We start from the raw sequence: 26,858 nt of genomic DNA, 5'->3' as shown, positions 1-26,858 counted from the left end.
CCCTAGTCTTCTCTGACTGGCAGAGGTTCTCCAGGGTTTCAGGCAGGGAACCTTTCACAGCCCTGCCTGAAGATGCCAGAGATTGAACCTAGGACTTTCTGCATGCAGAGCAGGTATTCTGCTGCTGAGCTGCAGCCCTGTAGCCTACAGATCCTGCAAGGCATGCACACGCAAACAGCTCATATGCCCATATGTATGGTCCAATCATGCCATGGGGCGGGGACACCATGCACAATTCCTGTCCTCTGACCATGCGTCAAATGCATGTGCATGAAGAACATCTTCACAAGCCCAACAAAACGTGGCTTTAAAGGCTGGTGATGGAAGGCACAGTAATGAGGTCCATCTCAAGGGCTGCATCATTTAACTGGTTCATGCAGAAACAATGCAGAAATTCCTGTTCTGGAGGTAGCTGCCACGGCTTTTTGGCAAGCTCTGGAAAACAGGCAAAATTCCCAGGCAAAATGCACATGGACATGAACATAGTCCCAGCTGCCAGACAATTTGCTCCTGCTGATGAAACCATTGCAGAAAACAACCTTTACAAACAAATCAATATTTGTTTCCCCCCCTCCCTCTGAATAACTTGGCTCAACGAAGAGCAGAGGTGTATACAATGCAAGGCACATAAGGTACAAAGCATACCAGGCTGTTAGATGTCTCAGTAAACACTGCCTCTGTTCCCTGTAATAACACCAACAGTAACAGAAATAAATGGAGCTGGGAAAACAGGCAGGGAATACTACCCCCATACCGCTGGAGAGCCAATGCTAGGGATTATGAAATGCTCCAGTCCAGCCAAGGCAGTGCTGTTATTACAACTCACTACCCTATTTTGGCTGTTTCTGCAGAAATCTCCCAGCAACATTCCTCAGCAAATCTACCCCTCCTTTAGCAGCGGAGAGCACTGTCAGTCCTGCTTACCTGGACAGGGCTGAGGCTGCGGGGGGTGGGTGGGTGTGTAACAAGGTTGGAGCCACACTGTTGCATTGATGGGAGCAGCAGGTTGGCGGCAGCACACCCAGTGGTGCAGCCATGGGCTCCTGACCCCACTGCCATCCCTGCTTAGTTGCACCCAGGTAAGCAGCATCGCCACTGGCCTTAGGAGGGTGGCTCTGTGGCTCTGCTCCACCACAAGCTCTGCCAAAACCCTCTCTCTTTTTAGATCAGTACATTTATCCCCATATTTTCTAAAATGCATCTTGAATGATAAGTCATTTTGCACAATCAGTGGGGGGGGGATTCTTCTACAAGTGCATTTTATTTAGTCAGCAGTGTGCCAGCTGCAACAAGCACACATTTCTTGGCCTGCTCATACTGGAAACCCATGCATTTTGTGAGCATGGCAACCAATTTACCTGACTAATTAGGAACATATACTGAGTCAGACCATTGGTCTATCTAGCTCAGTACAGTCCACAAGGACTGGCAGTGGCTCTCCAGGGCTTCAGACCAAAGTCTCTCTCCCAGTCCTACCTGAGATGCCAGCGATTGAATTTAGGACCTTCTGCACCCAAGAAAGATGCTCTTCTGCTGAGCTATGGTCCTTTCCTATAGTTTGCTTTGTGCATCTTCAAGAAGAGCAGCAGCTCCCTGATAGTACACAGAAAGCTAATGCAAGCGTGGCCAACTTGATACCTTCCAGAACTTTTGGACTACAGCTCCCATCAGTCTAAGCCAGCATGGCCTCTGGGCAGGAATGACGGGAGCTGTAGTCCATAACATCTGGAGGACACCATGTTGGCTACCTCTAGACTAATGCAATTTTAGGCTGTATTAAAAGTGCCATAGTTCCTAGGACGTGAGAAGCAATCATGCCGCTTTGTTCCACACTAATTAGATCGCCTCCCCGTAACCATAAAATAGCATGGTGCAAGTTGTAAATAATTTGATTTATTGGAAAATATCACAGGCACTCTCATGCAGTTAGTTGATACTATGCTGAGAGGGTTGGTTTTTACATGGAAAAGTCACTGGTTGCACGGTTTTGAATGGCTGGCCTATTATGGGTGGAATCGTAGGGGTTGAATCCTAGGAACCATGAGTCAACTTCCACTCATGGAACAAGGATCCCGTCTTCTCCTTCCTGCTGCCTCCTCCACAAACACGCACACCAGAAAGCCTCTCCGGAGAGAAGGGACCCTCCTGAACAACATAGCCGGAGGCTGCAGCCGCTGGTGGTGTGGCGACTATTGGCCCCTTCCCTTGTGTGAGCAGAAATTTCTTTCTGCTTGCAGAGGGTTGGATCCAAGCTAATATATGTCGTTGTGAAAATACAAAGCTCCGCCTGTTATTTTCTCAGCAAGCAATTAGCTATGCTTTATTTGTGCTATTATTCCCCAACAAGCAGAAGGGGGGATGGGGACTTTGGTAAGGCATCTTCTTTCTCTCAGCATAGAGATGGGAAAACGTGTGCAAAATAAACTAGTGGAGCTGGTGACAGGCGAAAGCTTTAAAAGTTCTAATCTTCAAGAACCGTAGAGACAGTAGTGTTGTTAACTTCACTGGTGCACGAGGCAGAAGTTGGTGGCGCGCTCTTGTCGTTGGTGGCTGCTCTTCCCCCTACTATCTCTTCTGTGTTTCTTAAAGGTTTCAGCAAGATAATGTAGCATTTCGGCACAAATATGCACCCCAGCAAACCAAAGCTGGAAGCCAGGATGGCGAAGATCTCCACAGCCACTTTGAACTTCCCTCGTGTGCTTAAATAAGCAGGCACAAATGATATCCATACGATGAAGAAGACCAACATCCCAAAGGTGACGAACTTGGCTTCGTTAAAGTTATTGGGCAGCTTGCGAGCCACAAAGGCGGTGAGGAAGCTCAGGATGGCGAGGAAGACATCAAAGCCAAACATGACACACAAGTACAGAATGGAGCCTTCGTTGCATTCATAAATGATTCTTGTGATGGAGAACTGAGTGTTCTTGTACATGCGAGGAGGATTCAGTATCAGGTAGGCACAGACGATGCCCACTTGGGTAAGGACAGACATGAGGACAATGATTTTTTGGAAAATCGGCTTCACCAACATCCGCGCTTTCTCAGCAACCTTTGAGTTCATGGCCAGCTGTGTCAGGCAGAGCGTCACTGTCTTTCCCAGGACACAAGACAGGCAGACGGAAAAACCCAAGGCTAAGGTCACCTGCCGGGACATGCAGGACCAGTCTTCTGGCTTACCAATGAAGAGGATAGAAGTCATCAAGGTTCCAACAAGAGAAAACTGAATGAGGAAGCTCAGCTCCCGGTCGTTGGCTTTCACAAGAGCTGTGCTCCTAAACTTGATATATACGCCAGTCACTGACAGGACGACGAGAGCCCCAAACACAGACAGCGCAATCAATGTCATCCCTAAAGCATCTTCGTAAGCCAAGTACTCCACCTCCTTAAGCACACATTTATTTCTCTCGTCGTTGGACCAGTAATCTTCCGCACAGCCTGTGCATTCCCTTGCATCTGGAAAAGAAAGAAATCAGAAACTAATTGTTTAAAAATGCCATAGGGGAGCCTCAAGCCCTCTTCAGACCTCTCTCTCTCTCTCTGGCTCTTGGAATCCTCCACCCCCCTCTCTGCCCCTGCTTCACACCCTAAGCCTGAGTGGAATGTGCCCTCTACTAATGCCTGGATAGCTCAGTTGGTTAGAGTGTGGTGCTGATAATGCCAAGGTTGCAGGTTTGATCCCTGTATGGGAAAACTGCATATTCCTGCATTGCAGGGGGTTGGACCAGATGATCCTCAGGGTCCCTTCCAACTGTATGATTCTGGTGCCTTTTTTCCTTGTCTGGATGGAGAACACAGAAAGGTGAGTGTATGTAAAAGGTAAAATGTCCTCTCAATTGCCTATTCAATCTTCAGCTCATACTCTCTTTCTCCCTATTGCAATGAAGCCTCTGAAGAAAAAGGAAGGAAGGAAAGATAAACTACAACTGTAGTGGAATATAGGATTCCAGTTTGAGCCAATGCAAGACTTGGACTTGAGTTAATTTTCAGCTCTCTAGAGTCTAGGCCAAGGACAGGGAGCCTGTAAGCCCCCCCCTCAAAGCTGTTACTCCAGCTTCCACCAGCCCCAGCCAGCATGACCAATGCTGAGGGGTGGTGGTGGTCTATTGACATCTAGAAGGTCTCAGGTTCCCCATCCCTGGTCTAGACAAATGTCCTCTTTTCCCCCATTGGCTAAAATGCTGATAGGCATCCATACCTGTTATATTACTGATCTGTCCTTCGGCACACCTTATACAATCATAACAGCATGAGGGCTTTCCTTGCAGGATCCCCTTCCGATAACCAGGTTGGCAGTTCAGATTGCATGTGGAGCGTGGACGCTGAAAGGCACAGAAAATACCTTTTATTTCTCCCATGTATCAGTTTTTGCCATGCAACAAGGAGGTGGCTATGTGGCTGTTATATTTCCCCCTCCTCAGTGACTTGGAATGATGCTAGGCCTTTCGTGGAGATACAAAATGGCAGGCTGCCCACAATAGTTGCTACTAATGCTGAAATCTTTGACAGCAGGGGGAGAGAGAAAGCAGGGGCGTACCCAGGATCAAAACTGGGGGGGGGGCAAGAGAGGGGAAGAGAGAGGGAAGGAGGGAGGGAGGGGGGAGAGAGGAGGGAGGTAGCGAGGGAGGGAGGGAGCGAGGGAGAAAAAGGAAGAAAGGAAGGGGAGAAGGAAGGATGGAAGGAAGGATGGGGCTCCCGTCCGCCGTCCGGCCCCGCTCAAGCTGCTCCTCCCCCCTCCCACGTTCCTGTCGTTGGCTGCTGCTGTGGAGGGGGCAAAACCAGCCCGATTTCAGGCTGCTTCTTGCCCTCCCCACATTCCTGTCGCTGGCTGCAGCCACGGAGGGGGTGAAAACAGCCCAATTTCCATAACCCGCAGCGACTTTTCCCCTTCAGTTTTTGGACGGAAAAAGTGCGGGTTATGGTCCATAAAATACAGTAATTTTTTGTTGTTGTTGTTGCTTCTAGGGGGAGCAGCTGCTCCCCTGCCCCTCACTGGGTACGCCCATGAGAGGAAGTCAGAAGTCATGCTGGTGCCATTGCTAACTGGCAGCCTCACTCTCAACAAACTGTTGGGGGATTTCTCCTGCCCTTGGAGAATCACTCAGGATACAAAAAAAGGTGGAGAACTTGGGAGGCCATTTTTACTCAGCAGCAATCACATCCACGTGTCCTGAGTTCATTAGGTGCCTAGCAATGTACCTGGCTGAGAGCCTTGTTAGGTAGCTCTCAAGGAGATTCTCAGCCAGGGATATTGCTAGGCACCTTTCAGACCTGGGACACAGGTTCATGAGACAAATGCGCATGCTAATTAATACATATCGGTACCATTGGACAAATTAAGATGGTGGGAAGTTTGGGGTCTCATTGGCATTGCACCTTGCAGCGAGCCCAGTTGTCTTGTGAGCAAAAATGAAAATAATAATAATAATAATAATAATAATAATAATAATAATAATAATGGAAGGGTGCAGTAGATTCATGGCTCGGGCCCATGGGCCACCCCCTACCACTTCCCCTGCTCTCTGCAAGACTTTAGAGCAGCAGCTAAGTATGATAAGTGGTAATATATGCAACAGTCAAAGTTCTGCAAGACAGTTCGGATTGGGAAATATAGAAATCTGCTTTATGTTGAATAGGGTTGCCATACGTCCTCTTTTTCCAGGACATGTCCTCATTTTCAGGATAAAAAATTCTGCCCAGGCGGATTTTTTAAATTTGGCAAAATGTCAGGTATTTTTGTTTGTTTGTTTGTTTACAGTAACCCAAGAAAAATATTCTAGTGCATTGGTCTCAGATCTAAGGCACCCAGCTAAGCTAGTCTGCAGCAGAGAATCAGAACAGAGCAGCATCTTAAATAATTACACACTGTATAAATCCTGTCTCTTGTGGCTGAACTAAAAGGACGCTGGCTCAACTACAAGATCTTGGAGAGGGAGTCTGGGAGGGCAAGAGTTAACATCCCCCTGCCCTTAAGTAGAGTCCATATGTACATGTTAAACAGTTTAATAAATTGTTCTGTTCACAAAATTGTTTGTGAGCATACTTACGTTCACAAAGATGTGAACACGAGCCCAAATTCTTTCATGTGGCAATTGAGGGACCAATATGTATTATTATTATTATCTATCTATATAAAAATGTAAAAATCGTGGAATCTGGGGTTCCACTTTTCTCCGTAACCGCTTGACCGATCGTCCTGAAATTTGGACACAACGATCCAGGCCACTCCTAGATTGTTGTTGGGAGCAAAAATCCCTCAAATCACACACCTGCGCAGGTACAGAAATGCTTTTCCACCAACTCAAACAGCGCCCTCAAGTGGCGTAGTACCCTCCTCCACCCCCTCCCTTCCTGAGAAATCTAAGCCACACCCACAAACCGAATGACATCATCATCAACCAAGCAACTGAAACACACCAAGCCAGCCATTTTATCTAGGACTTTGTTTTTGGCCCCTGACAGGCTGCCACTGGATATCCATCTGTCAGAGGTATCCAGGACCTCCTCAGATATACCCAACACCAGCGTCTGGACCTCCTAACAACCTAAAAGTATACCTTTCCCTCTCACAGTCCCTCAATCTTCCAACTTCTGATCCATTCCCACTCAAACTCACATCCTCCCAAGACACTCAGATACTCTTTCAGCAACCTTGCTCCCTTCCTAACCACCGTCCAAAAAACCTCTCCAGCACGTCCTGCGACCCTTTCCCTCTCAGCATCCTCCGATCCTTTCCCACTCACAAATACACCTCCCCGCAAGCCCTCACAAACTGCTTCCTACAGCTTGCTGCCCTCCGAAACAGCCTCCTACAGTGCTCTCCATCATCCTCCGATCCGATCACTCTCACAGGCCCTCAGATCATTTTCCCTCCGTCTTCCTCCCCTCCTAAACAACGTCATCCGAACCTCTGTAACACCGTCCTCCGAACCTTTCCCTCTCAAAATCATAAACCCCACAAGCCGTTAGAGACGCTTTCCGCCATTTTGCAACCCTCCGATCGTTCACTATCACCGTCCTCCAATCCTTTCCCTACACACCCCCACAGCCCCTCAAATACTATTCCGTCCATCTTCCACCCCTCCTAATCTACATCCTCCGAAAATCTGCAACACCCTCTTCCGAACCTTTCCCTCTCAAAATCACACTCTCCTCAGGCCGTTACAGACGCTTTCCGCCATTTTCAAAACCTGCCAAATTTCTTCAGCAGCGTCCTCTGATCCGTTCCCACTCACAAACCTCCAAGCCCTAAAATACTTTCAAACCTCTAAATAACCTCCTAAGCAACAACCTCCAATCCATTCCCTCTCACCCTTCTCCGATCCTTTCCCTCTCACAAAAACAACCCCCCCACAAACCCTCTCAGACGCTTTCTGCCATCTTCCTGCACTCTTAACCAACGTCCTACAATACTCTCCATCAGCGTCCTCCTCTCCGTCCCTTTTCACCCTTCTCCAATCCTTTCCCTCTCACAATCACCCGCCCAAACCCCATCAGAAACACTCCCTTCCATCTTCCTACCCTCCTAACCACATTCCTTCAATCCGTTCACTCTCACCGTCCTCCGAGACTTTCCGACTCAGAAACACACGCCCGCACAGGCCCTCATATACTATTCCCTCCTTTCCAGCAGCGTCCTACGACCCCTTCCCTCTCTCAAATCCCCCAAAACCCACATATACACTTTCCAAAAAATTTCCTCCCCTCCTAACCACCTTCCTACAAAAATCTCCACCACCTCCCTCTGCTCCATTCCCTCTCAAAATACCCCCCCATGCGCACATATACACTTTCCGCCATCTTGGTTGCCTTATAACCAACAACAACCGACCCTTACCACCAACATCCTTAAAACCATTCCCTCTCACCATCCTCCGATCCATTCCCAATCACAATCACACCCTCTTACCATCACTAAACACCCCCCCCACATTGCCAAGTGCAGGTCAGGGCCTGCCGGGGGGGGGGGGTGCCACAGGCCGCAGCAAGGCCTTTGATTTATGTAGGCCCCTACACTGCAAGGGGTTTTTACTTTACCATATTGCCCCACTACCCCCCCCCAAAAAAAACCCCAAAAAACCAACATTGCCAAGTGGAGGTCGGGGCCTGCCGGGGGGGGGGTTGCCACAGGCCGCAGCAAGGCCTTTGATTTATGTAGGCCCCTACACTGCAAGGGGTTTTTACTTTACCATTTTGCCCCACTACCCCCCCCAAAAAAACCCAAAAACCAACATTGCCAAGTGCAGGTCAGGGCCTGCCGGGGGGGGGGGTTGCCACAGGTCGCAGCAAGGCCTTCGATTTATGTAGGCTCCTACACTGCAAGGGGTTTTTACTTTACCATTTTGCCCCACTACCCCCCCCAAAAAAACCCAAAAAAACCAACATTGCCAAGTGCAGGTCGGGGCCTGCCAGGGGGGGGGGGTTGCCACAGGCCGCAGCAAGGCCTTTGATTTATGTAGGCCCCTACACTGCAAGGGGTTTTTACTTTACCATATTGCCCCACTACCCCCCCCAAAAAAAACCAAAAAACCAACATTGCCAAGTGGGGGTCGGGGCCTGCCGGGGGGGGGTTGCCACAGGCCGCAGCAAGGCCTTTGATTTATGTAGGCCCCTACACTGCAAGGGGTTTTTACTTTACCATTTTGCCCCACTACCCCCCAACCCCCCCCAAAAAAACTAACATTGCCAAGTGCAGGTCGGGGCCTGCCGGGGGGGGGTTGCCACAGGCCGCAGCAAGGCCTTTGATTTATGTAGGCCCCTACACTGCAAGGGGTTTTTACTTTACCATTTAGCACCACTACCCCATAAAAATCCACAAGACAAAAATAAATATGTCTTATTTTATGGGTATGTCTTATTTTAGGAGAAACAACTGATTGTAAGCCTCTGTGTCTTTTTTTTATTTTTTTAAAAAACCCGCCTTCTGTTGACATTTTAGAACGCGCTGGGCCTGGGCCAGGTAGATAATGTGACCCTGTTTTTAACCCTTTTGTTACTTTTTTCATTGTAATGATTGTGAATATGCTGACCAAGGCCCCCTTTAGATTCGGAGGCCTGCGCCAAGTGCCCCATATGACCCCCCTCCTTCTGTCTGGGCCTATCTGTTGCTACAGGGCTGTGGGGCTTCGCTATTTGTCCCCCCTCCCCGGGTTGGGATTCTTTAAGTAGTTCTCTGGGTCCCAGGGCACATCATCACCCCCGATCCTTAATCTAAATATATAGAAATGTTCACGATGCATGCGCAGAGACCAATGCATGGAGATTCAGGGGGGAAGGGGACAACAGAGGGCTCAGTCAAAAGTAAATACTGGGAAATGGAACCCACAAACTGACAGCTCCTTCTCCAAGGATGGGGGCCAATGTAGGAAGATACCAGGGGTAGGGGCCAACACTCCCCAGGAACAACAGAGGGTTCAGACAAAAGTGCATGCTGGGAAATAGAACCCAGAACCTAACAGTTCCTTTTCAAGGGTGGGGGCCAAGGTATGGAAATACAGGGGGGAGGGGCCAACACTCCCCAGGGACAACAGAGGGAAGGGTATCCTACGGAAACACAGGGATGAGCCGGGGTGGAGGGAGGAGGGGCAGGATACGTCATGGATCGGGACAGGGTGGGGGGGATCACAGGAAAGAACCACAGCAACGTGTGGTCGGGTCAGCTAGTTATTATTATAATTATTATTATTATGTTGTGGTTGTTGAACGTTTAGAACAGGAATCCCCAAACTGCGTCCCTCCGGATGTTTCGGCCTACAACTCCCATGATCCCTAGCTAACAGGACCAGTGGTCGGGGAAGATGGGAATTCTGGTCCAAAACATCTGGAGGGCCGAAATTTGGGGATGCCTGGTTTAGAACATTGCTACTACCAATATATCACAGCTTCTATAGCCTACATATAGTTAGGGGTATTTAAGATGAGAGCTGTCAAAGCGATCCATAGTTAAAACTAGAAGTTGGCAAAAGTGTCCCCTTTTTTGCTCTTCAAAATATGGCAACCCTAATACTGAGTCAAACCACTGGCTCAGCTAAACTCAGTTTTTTCCACACTGGCAAAAAAAAAAGAATGGCAGGTGAAAATATTTGAATATGTGGAACTCGCAAAATTGAGAGGGAGAATTAGGAACCAAACAACACAACAGTTCAGTAAAGAAGGGGATAATTACAGAGTATACTTAATAGAACATTGTTCCCATATGAAACCTTTAACATGCTTTGACGAACTCTTGCAATAAAATATGGTATAAAGAATACAGGCAATATGTCTTAAGTCAATTGTTATAACAAATGCAGGTGTTGAGAAAACGAAGGACCCACGCTGAGAGAGGCGGAAGTCTTAAAGGATGGGAGAACTTTATTTTATGTATATGTAACATTTATTTCATAGTAACATTTTACTTTTTATATAACATATTTTTATTAACAGATGGGTAGTATATTTTCTTTTTAATTTTGTGATGTAACATACAAATTCATACATATGAAAGTAAAGGGACCCCTGACCATTAGGTCCAGTTGTGACCAACTCTGGGGTTGCGCGCTCATCTCCCATTATTGGCCGAGGGAGCCGGCGTATAGCTTCCAGGTCATGTGGCCAGCATGACAAAGCCGCTTCTGGCAAACCAGAGCAGCACATGGAAACACCGTTTACCTTCCCGCTGTAGCGGTTCCTATTTATCTACTTGCATTTTGACGTGCTTTCGAACTGCTAGGTTGGCAGGAGCTGGGACCAAGCAATGGGAGCTCACCCCGTCACAGGGATTCAAACCGCTGACCTTCTGATCAGCAAGCCCTAGGCTCAGTGGTTTAACCACAGCGCCACCTGTGCATATATATATATGCAAAGAAGGGAGGGGGAGTTTTGTTCACACTGGCAGCATTGTCCACACTGAAATCAGGGCTTGAACCTGACACCTTCTTCATGCAAAGCAGGTGCTCTACCACTGAGCTATGGTACGTCCAATAAAATGTGTGTGGTTGCTTGTGTAGATACTTGAAAAGCCCAATCAAAGGAGGTGTGGAAAGAGGGCATTATGTCTCCATAGGAGACATTATGGGTCTTTTGTAGCCAAAATCTTCCAGGGCAAGAGGACAAGTCATTGCAGGCTCCTTGTTGCTGTAGATGCCACAAGAACAAGCCCTAATATTACCCTTCCTCACTTGTGCTTTGAAACAGTAGCCGGAAAGCATAATCTTTAGCACTGTGGTGTTAATCTAGAAGGAAAGGGCATGTGAGGAGTACTGAGAGTAGAACGAAGTGTGTTTTATCAAGGGATACAGATAGATGTGACACTGGTGATGGATGGTCTGTTGGTGAATTTACTGCGGTTGTTTTTGATTGAAATAGCAGCTGGGGGTGGGGAGAATCACACAGGGATAGTGATGGCATGCTGGTGTTTGCCCTTCTTCTCCAGGCTGTTTTCCAAATGAACATCCTGGCCCCAGCTGCTATTTGCCCCCTGGAGGAGGAAACTCAGAGGCAGCCACAGGTTTTCTGAAAACCTCACACAATTTGCTCACGGACTTCCAGCTGCCAGGCCCTGTTGCACATGCAACTTTGGCTGTCATGCAAAGTTCACGGGCAATGCTAGGCTCTGGATTTCCAGCAACAGCAGTGAAAATGAGCCACCAAATGAGCCCCATGGCTAGCATGGGATGTGAACCTGGATCCAAACCCAATATTGTACATACTAGGTAGGATTGAGCCCCTTTTATTCTCGTTCCTCAAAGAGAAACCCTTAGACTTGTTTTAAAATTAGGGTTACTACTGCTTTCTGAAACGGCCAGATTGATTATAACAAACAAACTTTACAAACAAACAAAAAAAGACAGTTGGAAACCCCACCAGTTGCCACATGGACTCTCAAGGGAAATCATATAAATTCTTCTGAAATTCACTTTACGTCCATCGGGGTTGTGAATCTTAGAAGGAAATAGGAGAAAACCACTGAAGATATGGAAAGTCTATAAACTACAGTATGGAACCATACTGATAAGAATAGTATGGTCAAGGAAATAAACAACTATCTGACTTTTAGAAGACATCCGAAGGCAGCCATGTTTAGGGAAGCTTTTAATGTTTGGTGTTTCATTGTGTATTTACTACTCTGTTGGAAGGTGCCCAGAGTGGCTGGGGGGGGGATACTCAGATGGATGGGGTACACATAATTTATTATTATTATTATTATTATTATTATTATTATTATTATTATTCCTGTGGAATTTGTGTGAGTTGCAGTAGCATGGATGGTTAAACTAGAACAGTGGTCCACAAACTTTTATGGCCCACGACCTGCTTGGTTCCATATTACAAAATAATTTCAGAAATAGACTGGAAAGAGAAGTTGCTGAACTGCAACATATTACCAAGTTTAAAACCATGGAGAGACCTGGTCTGAATAAAGACATTGGATTCTTATCTCATTATACATGATAAAGCTATCTTTAGCCATCTCACCCCTTACTTTTTCCTGTAAGACCAATTGTAGTCGTTAACAGTCGTCAGCAGGTTTACCACACCTATCAGCCAATCACCCATTCCCACCACCCTTCTGAGTAATACCCCTCCCCACCCTCTCAGTATATATATAAGGGTCTGGTGACTTCTGTTTCAGTGTATCTGAAGAAGTGTGCATGCACACAAAAGCTCATACCAATGACAAACCTAGTTGGTCTCTAAGGTGCTGCTGGAAGGAATTTTTTTATTTTGGTTCCATGTGGTCATTCCCAGTGCCCCCTACTCTATAAAAAAACATTATTCAGAATAGTGATTTGTATGACCCAATAAAGAAGATAATAACACATTAAAATTCAAAACAGTAACAGTTAATTTCACATATTTGAAATCCAATTAAAACTATTTAGCTTAATTAATTCAACCAAAGTGATGAACTTCATCCACTGATACCAGCTTTCCCCCTGCCACCCACTTGCTTCTTAGCAACCCCCTCTTGGGTAATTCCACCCCCACCCTGGAGGTGGCACCACCCATTTTGGAAATCACTGAACCAGAGGAAGGCATAGAAAATGCAATTCACTTACTGCTCCTGCTGGATTATTCCAAAATATTGAGTCGTTCTGGATATGAAATTCCATATCGGTTTCCCCCGACATGTTAAATGTTCCAACAGGCACAAAGGCAACTTGGCCATTCTCACCCTTCTGCCAGTTTAGAATGTCATATGAAGTATACACGTCTCCCTTTTGATCTATGTCTACGTCCTCTCCAAGAACCGTAAATTGCATTTCATTCTTCATGTAGTACATTAGCTACGAATCAGGAGACAAAAGTAAGGATGCGTCAAACTTACATCCAGGCTGGACGACTGTCTAGGCTGGACACTTCAGCTTCTGTAAAATCCAGGCGCCAGAATTCTTGGGTATGTGTGTCTGTGGGATGGGTGGGCGAGTAGGGTTCGAATCAGTTGCCCTGTGGTTACCAATTCATTCCCAGGCTCAGTTTCAAATAATAGTACTAACTTCTACTGTTTAGGATATACAGTAAGTGGGGAGCCTGTGACCATCCCTCTCCCCACCCCCCACCCCCCAAAAAGAAGAAGTTTCTGGACAATAGTTCCCATCATTCCTAGCCACAACCCTGCTGGCTTGAACTGCTTGGAATTTCAGTAAATAAATATAAAAATCAGGAAGGTATTGGTTTTCCATCCCTGACTTTGGGTCAGGCTATTGAAGTGCCACCCCCCCCCCTCCATATGTGCACTGTGGTGCCACATACTCTCAAGAGATCCTCTCCATTCTTGGATATTTGCAGAACATTGACTAAATGCTTTCTGTCTGTATTTGTCTTCGAGACTATGCGAGCCAACAGTTTTTCAGGATGATTTGTCCTGCCAGAGCAGGGATGCACCAGGACATCCTCCTGGTTCTGTTGCTACTGTTGAAGAGAAAGCTGGCATTTTTAAGATAAGATAAGATATCTTTATTGCCATTGTCCCCTTGCGGGAACAACGAAATTACTCGGTTGCTACATCCACTCAGATAAAGCATTCCGCATAATCCAAAATTACAAAACCTAATTAAAAACAGTAAATGTAATACAAAATAACAAGTAAAATAAAGATGACTTCAAAGTCCAGGCTTTCCATTTAAAAGCCAAAATCGCTCTAGAGAAGAAACTGTTCCTGAGACGGCTTGTTCTTGCCTGCATTGTTCTACATCTCCGTCCCGATGGCAGGAGCTCAAAGAAATGGTGACCAGGGTGTGTTGGATCTCTTGAGATGTCTAGAGCAGGCATCCCCAAACTGCGGCCCTCCAGATGTTTTGGCCTACAATTCCCATGATCCCTAGCTAACAGGACCAATGGTCAGGGGTGATGGGAATTGTAGTCCAAAACATCTGGAGGGCCGAAGTTCGGGGATGCCTGGTCTAGAGCTTTTCTATGGCACCTGGTGGTGTAGATTTGTTCTAAGGTGGAGAGTGAGCAGCCAATAATGCTCTCTGCTGTTTTAATAATTCTACACAGCCCTGCTCTGTCCTGAGAAGTACAGCTTCTGTACCACACACATAAACCGTACGTGAGCACGCTCTGTATGGCACAGTGATAGAAGGCAAGCAGCAGCTTTTGTGGAAGATGGTTTTTTTCTTAAAATTCTCAAAAAATACAGTCTCTGCTGCACCTTCTTCACAAGCCCCCTTATATTAACACTTCAGGACAGACCCTCCTGTAGCTCAATGCCGAGAAATCTAAACGTTGTTACCCTCTCCACACAAATTCCGTCAATCAAAAGTATCGGATTCTTATCTCATTATGCATGATCAAGCTTTCTTTAGCACCTCAGCCCAGGACTAATTGCAGCCATCAGCAGCCATTAACACCCATCTACAGGTTTACCACTCCCATCAGCCCATCTCCCATTCCCACCCACCCCCACCACCCTCTGTATATATATAGGGTCTGACACTTCTGTTTCTAGTGTATCTGAAGAAGTGTGCATGCACACGAAAGCTCATACCAAAATATAAACTTAGTTGGTCTTTAAGGTGCTACTGAAGGAATTTTTTTATTTTGCTTCGACTCAGACCAACACGGCTACCTACCTGTAATCAAAAGTCTATTGACTATGTCCCTCTATAAATAGTTCGTTAACTATTTGCAACCTCAAGGATTAGCTACTGTGGTGGCACTCCATGGGAGTTGCTCTTGAAAACACGCTGGGACCTGAAGCTAGGGCAGGGTGGCACAGCTTGCCTGTTGGTGGCCATTTCAGCACTGAGGTTCCTGTTTTAAACCCCTCCATGGCCAAAGACTGACAGAAAGCACCTTTTCCCATATGGTAAGGTCATCTTTGAGAATCCTGCTCCAGGTTCCTTCCCTATGGGGCTTTCTCAGCGATTGCCCCAGCTTTTGGAAATGCCAAAGATGTACTATTGTATCCTTCTGATCTGATTTTTGGGCCCTTCTGTTTATAAAGGACTTTCAATACACAGGCAAACTTAAGTCCAAGGAAGTCGCCCCATTTGCACAAGGACTTTTGTTTGCAAAATGGGTCTTCCCTTCCCTCTCCTCTCTCCATGCACCCTCTCCAATCTGCTCTAGAAGGTTCAGGGAAGCCCCAGAGCAGATTTGGGAGGTGGAGGGAAGTGGTAGGGGAAGCTTTTTTGCCAGGTGCGCCAGGTGGTGGGGGCTGAGGGGTCTTCAGCCCTCCCACTTTTCAAGGAGGGAGCTGGGCTCCCCCAAAATCCTGTGACCCCACTCCTCTTCCCCACTGATGTCGCATGGGGAGGAGGAGGCAGAAGGTGGAGCCCAGAGGCCCTGCTCCACCTGCACCTTCCTGCTAATGTCACATGGGCAAGAGGAAGCTGAGCGCAGAGCCTAGCTCTGTGCTTCGCATTCCCCACCCAGCACACAAGCGCCAGCATCACAGCGGCAGGGTGACCTTGTGACCCAGCCCACTAGGTAGGGGTGGGACACATCACGTGTTGTGCCATGTGACATGCCCCCACAATGGGGGGCAAGTCTGCACCCTTGTTTGTTGCTGAGCCATTAAGTCATTGTGCAAATGGGACACTTTACTTGAATACAATCCTTAAAATGACATCTTCTATGTCCCAGGCAATATAACTTGCTTGCTTTCTTATTGGGTTTAGTTTCGACAAACCTTTTAATGCCACATCTTGTCTTTGTAGAAATGTCTGAGATCTATTAAATTTCTGCAAAGGATTCTGGGGTCTGTTCTAAAGACCACGCTTTGTTTTCATGGGAAATGGCTTTGTGCATGTGATTGTGTGTGTGCATATGTATGTATGTATGTATGTATGTATGTATGTATGTATGTATGTATGTAGAGATGAGGGATATATTCTATTCAGTTTACAATTAAAAGTGAACCTACCTAATTTGCACTTTATGAAACAGTACCCAAACTGAAACACAGCCCTCTTTTGAAATTTGCATTTCTCTGAATTTCACAATGAATTCTCCAGCCAAGTAATATGTACAAAAATGTGCAAAATGTACAAAAATGTATATTGTACAGTGTCCATTAGAATGCATCTCTTAAAAATTTACATTTGCAAAAATTGCTTTGCATGAATGTGTATATTAGGAGAAATTCACAATAAAATGCTGGTGAATTTTCACGAGGACTTTAAAAAAATACAAACTGCTATGGAAATATGGAGAATGCAACCATTCTCTTTTGTCATGCAGAACATCTTATATGGAGGATTTTGATTCTCCTGTATCCGCAACAGTTTTTATTTGCCTGGCAGTGCACTACTGAGTGGACTGTTAAAGGTGTGTCAATTCTGTTGCCTCTTTGCTTGCCTGAAGGGGGTCCAGATTTCAGGAAGGATGGGGCTTGCAATACCAGCTAAGAGAGTTTATTTATTCTTAAAGAACAGCAGCTTACTATATGAGGCACCTGGGAACATCTATCCCTACAATAGCATTTGAGGGAAGTCACAACCTATGAGTCCAATGTGGATTTGAGTGGAGGGATGCAAAATTCAGTGAGATTTCTCACGCGGCATGTGTCCATTGGTTTCCTGGTGCTAGAATGTCTGTATCATCAACAACTGCTTTTCATGAATGGCCACAGTTAATAATGCTGCCTGCATTTTTCTGCATTTATTTCCTTCTGACCATGTGTGGGTGGGTGTGGGTGTGGGTGTCTGTGTACCTATCTGTAACTCAGGATAATACTTCATGCTTAGTGGACTGTAGTCTACAAAAGCTTATGCTGTAATAATTTAATGTGCTACAAGAGTTTTCATTGTTTTAACTGCAGCAAGTCCAAAGGCATACATCAATTCATTCAAACAGTAGCTGTCAGTGGGTCAACTTTGGAAAACTGGGGGGGGGGGGTGAATTGTAAGGTTGGCCCAAAGACAATGGGGGTCAAAAGAGGGGTGCATTATATTGGTAAAGGGACCCCTGACCATTAGGTCCAGTCGCAACCGACTCTGGGTTGCGGCGCTCATCTTGCGTTATTGGCTGAGGGAGCCGGCATACAGCTTCCAGGTCATGTGGCCAGTATGACAAAGCCGCTTATGGAAAACCAGAGCAGCACACGGAAATGGCGTTTACCTTCCCACTGTAGTGGTACCTATTTATATACTTGCACTTTAACATGCTTTCAAACTGCTAGGTTGGCAGGAGCTGGGACCGAGCAACGGGAGCTCACCCCATCGCGGGGATTCGAACCACAGACCTTCTGAGGACCTAAAAGAATGTAATACATTTATATTATCTTAGCAAAACTTACAACAGTGGTGGACATATGGGAATGTGGCTCAGTTCTGGGAGAAAATATTTGTCCAAATAAAAGCAATTACTGGACAAAATGTATCTTAATGTTCAGAGCTGGTTCTTCTCAATTTTTTCAAGCGAGACAATATTAACTTACAGTCTAAATCTTTAATCAGTTATTTTCTACTAGCAGTCAGGCGCATAATAATGAGATACCAGAAGAATTTAAGGGGGTGCTTCATGGACAAATTGGTACAACAAAGTATGGTGAATAGCACTTGTGGGGAAATTAAACAATAAAATAAAATTTGCACAAGGCCTGAAGCACGAATGGGGATTGAATGGTACAGTTTTATTACGTATACAGTGGTACCTCTACTTATGAATTTAATGCGTTCCAAATGCACATTCGTAAGTTGAAAAAAAAATTAAGTCGAATCCCATAGGAATGCATTGGGAGAAAAAATTTGTAAGTAGAAGCAACCCTATCTAAAAATTCATAAGTAGAAAAAATCCTATCTAAACCGCATCCAAGATGGCGGACAGAGCTCCATTCGTAAGTAGAAACATTCGTAAGTAGAGTTATTCGTAAGTAGAGGTACCACTGTATGGCTAAAAACATATATCATAAATGCCCATCACATTATAAAAATTTTTGGTTAACTTAAACTGTTTATCAGCTTCTGTATGAATTGTAGTCTGGGAATAATAACTTATGTTATTTGATTGATCTTTTGTATGTATTGGTTAAACACCAGCTTCTGGGTTAGGATGAATTATGCTATTATGTATGTGTATGTTGTTGTTATATGTTTGAAAGAAATTGATAAACTAGGGAGAGAAGGGGGGAAAGAAGTTATGTAGTGCTGGTACTATTATCCCCATGCTACAAATGGGGAGCTGGTGGCCAATACCACCTGCTTGGTTCATGGTGTAGGCTAGAGTTGAACTGGGAACTACGCTATTCATAGCTCAGTCCTGTTATACAGGGTCTCGGACACAGGTGCCCTGGAGGAATGCTTACTTGTGAGTTGAAACACTGTGGGGACGGTAGGACTACAGCAGGATGGAGGTGGAAGATGAGCAAAATGCTCTAGTGGACACATCTTACCATACATCCATAACAGTTTTGATGTTCACAACTCCTTATCCTTACACACACACAAATTCCACACCCTTTTGCAATATATAAGATCTGCCATTACTCCTAAATTGGTGCCTACCTGCCAGGGCTCAAACTCGTCTATCTTGGCACAGTAACTGCCGGATTGAAATGGTCCATGTCCATCTTCACAGGTGCGTAATTTCTCAAGGCCATGAGCAACAGCATATACAGCCTTGTAGACATTATAAGTTATCCTAAGTTCTGAAACATCCAGGTAGGTATTGTTAAGTTCTGCAAGATTCTCCTTTCCTGTGCACAAAGTATCCGAAGCAAAATTTACTATGTTCTCGTGGCCAGTTACATTTTTTCTGTTGTCTGTATTGTATGATATGTTGGCATTCGGCCAAGTGCAGTTGAATGCAGACTGCCAAAATTCAATTGCCATGTCATCCTCAGGATCTTCACCTGGACGTACGTCGAGAAGAAATTCTTTGAGGCCTGGTATGTCACCCTTTCGTACACCAAAACCAATAGCCCCACCAAGGAGAGGGAAATATTCAGGCCTAGCGATTAAGGCTGATGTGACCCATGCTTCACTTGCTATCCAGGTTATACTACTGATGTTGCTAATTATCATCTCTTCCAGTAAAGGATGGAAGTCGATATCAGACGAGTAGACCACAATTACCGTAGCAGTGCTGTTCTTTACAATTTCGACAACCGATTTTATCTTTTCCCTGGAGTAAATTTTGGGGATTGTTTCTGAGAAAGCAATACAGGTATAGGTGTTTTCCACTTTTTCTTTAAAGGCTTTGACACCATATTTGCCATAATCATCATCGGCTGCTATTGTGCCTATCCATCTCCAACCAAAATGGTGAACTAAGTCTGCCATTCCTTGAGACTGTACAGCATCGCTTGGAATAGTGCGGAGATAGGTAGGGAACTGGTACTTATCAGAGAGAAGCAAAGAAGAGGAGGCGTAGCCAACCTGAAAGAGAGAAAAACAAGCAAGGTTGAGGCAAATGTTGCTGTCCCGTGCACTATTGATTTCTCTCAGCCGTTTGCTACTACTGGACAGAGTTACTACTACTCTGTTGACTGAGAGTAATGGAGGCAAACAGGAGGGACTACAGTTCATTAGTAGAATGTGATTTGCATGCAAGACATGTCAAGTGCAGTTCATGTCATCTCCAGTTCAAAGGACATCAGGTAGCAGATTATGGGAAATACCCCTGACTTAGACCCTGGAGTATCATTGCCAGTCAGAGTAGACAACACTAATCTAAATGGACAAATAGTGTTCTCTTTCTATGACCAAGTGGCTAAGGACCAGGAACTTAAGGAGCAGCAGAAAGGTCAGTAAGAGGCAGGCAAGGGTGAGGGAAACTAACATACATGTATTATCTAAGTCTAGGAGGGCACTGGGAAGACAAACTGCTTGAGCCAAAGAAGGGCCAAAGAAACAGAAGGGTGATGGGGAATAATCCCACACTTCAGGTAGCTGGTTCTTGTTGAAAGGAAGGCGTATAGACAGAAGAAGAAGACTGATTTTACTAGGATCTGTCATGATGCCATCTAGCTTCCTTTAGACCAGGCATGTCAAACCTGCGGCCCTCCAGATGTTTTGGACTACAATTCCCATCTTCCCCAACCACTGGTCCTGCTAGCTAGGGATCATGGGAGTTGTAGGCCAAAACATCTGGAGGGCCGCATGTTTGACATGCCTGCTTTAGACAGACACTTTGATTCAGATCCTTGCCTGTAATCGACGCTGCCTCCAGAGTTATCTTAACCAGGTCCTACTTCCAAAAGTTGGCCTTGTACCTCTTTATGAAATCTTCACCAGTGCTCCAACCTGACTTTGATCCCTGGAACTAATATTTTCTGACTTTATGTTCACAATTACAGACGACAGGGGAACTCCTGGTACAGGGGATAATAGCTTTGATGCACAGGAAACTGAAGTGGTGCTATATAAACCTTCTGAAGGGCAAGAAACTACAAGAAGGGAAGTAGCTCAAAGGAATGACTCATGGTTTCAATTGTCCCAATACTAATGCACAGAGTATGGGAAACAAGCAAGACAAATTTTAATCTTAATACAGGATGGCAAATATGACTTAACAGGCATTACTACCGGTAAAACCTGGTAGGATAAGACTCATGACTGGAATGTAGAAATTGAGGGGTATAACCTGTTCAAAAGGAATAGGCCAAACAGGAAGAGACAAGGAGTATTATATTTAAAGAATGTGTACATTTGTGAAGAGATCTATGACCTGGAGCTTGAAAAGCAGATTGAGAGTATATGGGCAAAAATTGTAGGAGAGAGAAACAACAGTGAACTTACTGTGGGTGTCTGATACAGACCTCCAAGTCAGAGTGAAGACTTGGATGATGCCTTCCTAGGGCAGACTACCGAATCTTCAAAAGGAGGGATATACTATTTATGGGAGACTTCAACTACTCCAATATATATTGAAACTCAAACTCTGCCAAGAATGTAAGGTCCAACAAATTCCTCTATTGCCTCACTGACAATTTCATTTCCCAGAAGGTGGAAGGAGCAACAAGAGGATCATCTACTGTATCTTGGGTCTGGTCCTCACCAACAGGGAGGAACTGATCGACAAAGTGAAAGTACTGGTAACCTTGGGAGGAAGTGATCATGTCCTCCTGGGTTTCATTGTACACAGGCAAGGGAAAGATGAGTGTAGTCACACATGCACTCTGGACTTTAAGAAGGCTGGTTTCAAACAGCTTAAGGAAATACTGGGTGAGATTCCATGGTCAGAAATACTCAAAGAGAGGGGAGTCCAAGATGGATGGGATTTTCTTAAACTTTCTACTGAAGGCACAAATACAGATGGTTCCAACAAGAAATTGAAGTGGGAGGCACCTAAAGAAACCAATGTGGCTGCATAAAGCGCTTACAGATGAGATGAGATTTAAGAAGGGCGTGTATAAGAAATGCAAAAAAAGAGGAAAATGTGAAGGAAAATGATACAACAGTTGCAGGAAGAAGGTCAAGTGGGCCACAGCTCAGGCCTGCAAAAGAGATTTTTCCACAAAACAGTTCATAATAGCAAAGCAAATTAGAACTCAAAAGAAGAAAGCATTACTTCAACTGTTTTGTAAAGGGGTGAGACTTGCTCCTGTGTACCTGTTTGTTTAGTAGTCATGATTTTTGTAACTCAAGCTCAGAATGTACTGACTCATATTTCATAGTATTTGTGCGCACTTTGCTCAGTATGTCGAATTGCAAAAATCTGCCACCCCATTCCTTGCAGAATGCATTGTGCAGACTGTTGCCACATGGGTTGAGAACTGACCAACCCATTCACCCTCAAGCCAAGGCTCAGCCATGGGGCAATTTAGAGAAGTGGACCAATGAGCTAGAATGGAAGGCAAGGTAAAGAAGCTGGAGAGGCAGGACTCGCTGGCAGTTCTAATACATTGCTATTTTCCATATAACCCCTTTCAAAACTTCCACAGAGAGAGGGAATGTGGTTTGTTCTGGAGAATAAAGACTCCATTCCTGGCTCTGCTGCCCATGCCTTCTGTATATGAAGGATTGGGGGATTGTGGCCTTCCAGATGTTGTTGGACTCAAACTCCCAACATCCCTTACCATCAACCATGCTAACTGGGGCTGATGGGCATTGGAATCCTGGAAGGCCATAATTTCCCCTTCCCTACAACATGTCCTTCTGATATCAGAAGAGGACCTTCGGTTGGTTTCTTACAGTAAAAGCTTTATAGTGGCGGGAAAGAACAGTTTTCACCCTGAGAGCCACATTTCCTTCTGCACAACCTTCCAGGGGCCACACGTTGGGCAGGGCCACAGGCCACAGGCAGTGGAGCAACAAATACAATTTTTACCTTGGTACAATAGGCTAGTTTCTACACACTCACACATCCCTCTCTGTGCTCCATCAGACAAGCAAGAAGCATGGCCAGAGTTCAAGGGCACAGTCCAGCCAGGCAGAACACGCAAGGAAGGTAAGAAGCAAAGCCAGTGGTGGGTGTGGCCTGGGGAAAGGGGTGTGGCCTGGAGAGTGTCCCAAGTGCCAGGTATAGAGGCCTAGAGGGTGGCATTCCGTGCTTTCCAGGATTCACGATACCTGAGGGAAATAGTAAAGCCCAAGGATTCTCGAGGATGCAATGGAAAGAGTTGATCCACCAGCTCCAACGACTGCTGCTAGAGGAGCACCGGTGCTGCAACGGAACACAGGGGTTGTTTCATTCTGCCCGGTGAGGAAAGCCAAGGAGTTCTCAACCGTCTTGGACATTGTATAGCATGTGTCGTAGATCTGGTAACCCAGTTTTATGCCTGGCAGAAGATCCTCGTCCTTGTTTATGACGTTTATGGCGTGTATCATGGCTTTGACCCAGCGGTAACCCCGGAAATTAAACCTGCAGAGAAGAAGAATATGAACGCATGCAGGACTTTCTCTAAAAGAAGAAAAAGAACACTAAAAGAAAAGCTGCATCCTCCGCATTCACCAGAGGTTGTTCATACTGGTGAGACCTGCTGTAGAAGAAGCAACCTCCACAGATGGGGCCAGAATGGGGTGAGGCGGAAGAAGCCTCCCCTCCCCCAAGTAATTGCCCACTCCCATTGTTGAACCCCATGGTTACTTCAAGGATAAGCACTTTCCGCAAACAAATTGTAGCAAATCACTGAATCATGTGCTCCAGGGATGGGGAACTGTGGGCCTCAGGATGTCGTCGAACTACAATACCCAAGATCTCAGGCCATTGGACAAGCTGGCTAGGGCTGATGGAAGTTGGAGTCCATCCCTGCTATGCTGGCATTTAAAACCAGGCTGAAATCCTCAGCATCCTTACTTGGAAGTTCACTTCATCAAAATCAAGACGACTCATTTAAGAGAAAGTATCTTTATAGAATGGGAGCATTAATGTGAAATACACTGATTTCTCTACTCCATAAATCTAATCAACTAAACCCAATCGACTAAAATTCATTCAACCAGATGATAGTCCTATTTCTCAGCATGTAGTAAAGTAAGGCAAATACTACTGCTCCATGTTGCAGATGTGTGCTGAGGCGAGACTTTAACCATTAAGGCCTTGTTCATGCATAGTTCTAACCACTACATTATACCAGCTCTCAACTGCATCTTTAGGTTTCTTCATGCTGGTGCATAGAGTCTATGCCATAGACAGAGGTTTTTGGGACTGTTTGCATGATCAGAAAATTTATTACATGATCATAGCCCCAAGCAATAAGTACCATATGAAAATGACTTGAGGTGATTTCTTACGTGGCATTTTTGAAAACATTTGATGTACAGCAACACAAGAACAGTCACCTAGATTGCATTGAAGCATGATATCTGTTGTTGTTGTATTGTGACATCTGACTATAGACAAGATGAACAAGGATGGGGAACGAGCTGTGTACACTACACCTTTAAAGCCTATTCATAGCCTGTTCTCTCTCTCAGAGAATTCTGGGCACTGTAGTTTAACCCCACCCTAGTTACAATTCCCTAACCCTTAACAAACTACAGTTACCAGAATTCTTTGAGAGAAAGAATGTGCTCTGAATGTGCTTTAAAGGTATAGTGCAATTCTTTCCAAAATTTGGGGGGGCACTGTCTCCTTGGTTCCATAAATTCATCCCCAGTGCCCCCCAGCCTATAGAAAGCATTATTCTGAATAGCAGTTTGCACAACCCACTAAGGAAGATAATAACATAATAATATTCCAACAATAATAACCATTAGTTGCACATTTATTCCAATGAAAAGTATTGAGTTTAATTAATTCAATAACATTGATGAACTTGGTCCAGCAATACCAGCTTTTCAGAATCTGGTAGTCAGCCCACTTTGGGAACCACTTGTATAAGCAAATACACTGCCCTAATGTGAAAGAGAAGAAACTGGCAGAGTTTTCCATTTGATCACAGCTGCATCCTCAACTGCATGTGTTTTTTCTTCCTGTGCCTGATGGGCTTTTGCTTGAACCCTCTGCAAGCTTATAAAGGATGGTTTCTGTTTTTTGTTGGTGGATGTATTATTTCTAGTTTTTGAAACAGTATGACTTGTTCAGGGTCAAGAGTAAAAACAACAACAACAACAACAACAACAACAACAACAACAACAACAACAACAACAACAAAACACTTCCTTTATCACCCTCCAACTCTCTAGATTGACATCATTTGGGGAAACTTGGGGAAAATGTAATGCTTCCATTATTCACCAGGCCTTGCGTTAAGAGGCTTTCAGGCTGTAATAGAAGGAGGGGATTATTAGAGTCTTTGCAACACAGTTCTCATACACCAGAGTCACATTCACACCATAAATTTGATGATAAACAGTCAAAGCTTCCACAAAAGGATCCTGGGTGCTGAAGTTTGTTAAGGGTGCTGAGAGTTTTTATGAGATCCCCATTCACCTCAAAGAGTTGCAATTCCCAGAGCTCCCTGGGAAGAGGGATTTATTGTTACACCACTCTGCGAATGTGGCCTAAAGGGGTGAAGGAGATCATCCGGATCGATTTTACCTCCCTGTTTCATTTATAGAAGCATAGAATTTGAAGTGTAGGTGGGCTCCCACAAAGCAAAACACAGTGATAACAGCAAGAACCTTTATTGAACTAACAGAACGGGACCACGAGGCAAAGCAACTGCTTATATACATTTCTGGAAGCCTGGGCCACTCCCACTCTCAACGTGATTGGCTGTCTAAACTGGCCCAAATCCTATAATGTTCTGTGATTGGATATCATGTATTGAATCAGAACACAGGGGCTCAGAATCGTTAGTCCAGACTCAAGTTCAGGCAAACACAGACTACTGAATAAATAACAGAATTGTAGAGTGGGAAGGGACCATGAGGGTCATCTAGGCAAACCCCTTGCAATGCCAGAATCTTTTGCCCTATGTGGGCCCATGATCCTGAGATTAAGAGTCTCATGCTCTACCGACAGATCTCCATGTAATCTTGGAATACCAATACTTTGAGATGTAGTATGTCTTGCCAAGTGAGATGTGTCAGGTCTAGGGATGGAGGAGAAATTCAGTTTTGTATTTTAATGTGAACCTATCTAATTTGCGATTCCCAAAATATTATGTGTACTGAAGCACAGCTATCCTGTGTTTCACACCCTACTAAATTTTGGGGTGTGGTACGCCAACAAAACAGTAGGTATGAAAATGCACATACTGTATTAGGAGGATGTATGCATAAAAATGTGTATGTTAGTAGAAATATATTATATTGATGGGATCTGGCAAATATATGTATAGTAGGCAGAACTGCATGCAAAATTAGGAGAACATGGGACTTTCTGAAAGCAAAGCAGTTCCTCTGCCACTGATCTAGGGCCCTTCCCTGGAGCCCTTTAAAAAAATGCTTGGAAGGAAACAAGGAGTGGGTTTTTATGTGACAGGAGTTTGTGTTTGATTCTAGGAATGACTATCACAAATTCCTGAGCTTGAATATAAGTACCGGTAAGTTCATCAGACTGAACCACTGTTTCAACCTGGTTCTGGCGGGTGAACCTTAGAATTCTGATTAAAACATAGCCAAATACCATCCATAGATCCCATAGGGCTGGTGTCTCCCTGTCTATCCCTGTGCTAAGGCTTCCATAATAGTACTGTTTAAATACCCTCTACCTATTGATTAGCAGCTAAAGAATTCCCAGAAGAGAGCAAGAAGCGAACCTACGACTCTCTTCCAGTTTACATAGCAGTTGGTAGAAAGGTCAGCTATATCCCTGCTTTGTATTCAGAGTGCATACACCACAATCTGGCAATGCATTCTGGTACGTGGTATTACTCCCATTGAGATGGCTGCAATTCCTAACAATCATTGATGCCAGATACTTTATTGTTACAGAAACCACAGTGAATTCTTTTGTCACTTGCCAGCATACACCCTGGAACAACAGAAACGAGAGAGAGAGAGAGAGAGGAATACTTTCCCCAATTAAGTCTCAAAGGATTGGTGGAAAATAAAGCTTGCCAGCCTCAGAAAAGAAGAACATTTATTGGTTTAATTGTATCA

General features: G+C 45.0%; 1 protein-coding gene across 1 annotated transcript in view; it reads right to left on the bottom strand.

Moving 5' to 3' along the window:
- Nucleotides 1-1,879: 1,879 nt before the first annotated feature.
- Nucleotides 1,880-26,858, bottom strand: part of LOC118093931 (vomeronasal type-2 receptor 1-like) — a 32,207-nt gene continuing 7,228 nt past the window's right edge. The window contains exons 2-6 of the mRNA XM_035133785.3: nt 22,938-23,229; nt 18,930-19,802; nt 13,038-13,265; nt 4,196-4,319; nt 1,880-3,453 (exon numbers count right to left, since the gene is read on the bottom strand). Of these exons, the coding sequence (XP_034989676.3) occupies nt 2,462-3,453; nt 4,196-4,319; nt 13,038-13,265; nt 18,930-19,802; nt 22,938-23,229 (2,509 nt within the window). The 3' untranslated portion in view covers nt 1,880-2,461. The remainder of the gene's footprint in view (nt 3,454-4,195; nt 4,320-13,037; nt 13,266-18,929; nt 19,803-22,937; nt 23,230-26,858) is intronic.

The sequence above is a fragment of the Zootoca vivipara genome, chromosome 5 (assembly GCF_965207765.1).
Source record: "Zootoca vivipara chromosome 5, rZooViv2.hap1.1, whole genome shotgun sequence".
Taxonomy (NCBI): Eukaryota; Metazoa; Chordata; class Lepidosauria; order Squamata; family Lacertidae; genus Zootoca; species Zootoca vivipara.
This window is presented reverse-complemented; position numbering and strand designations above follow the sequence as displayed.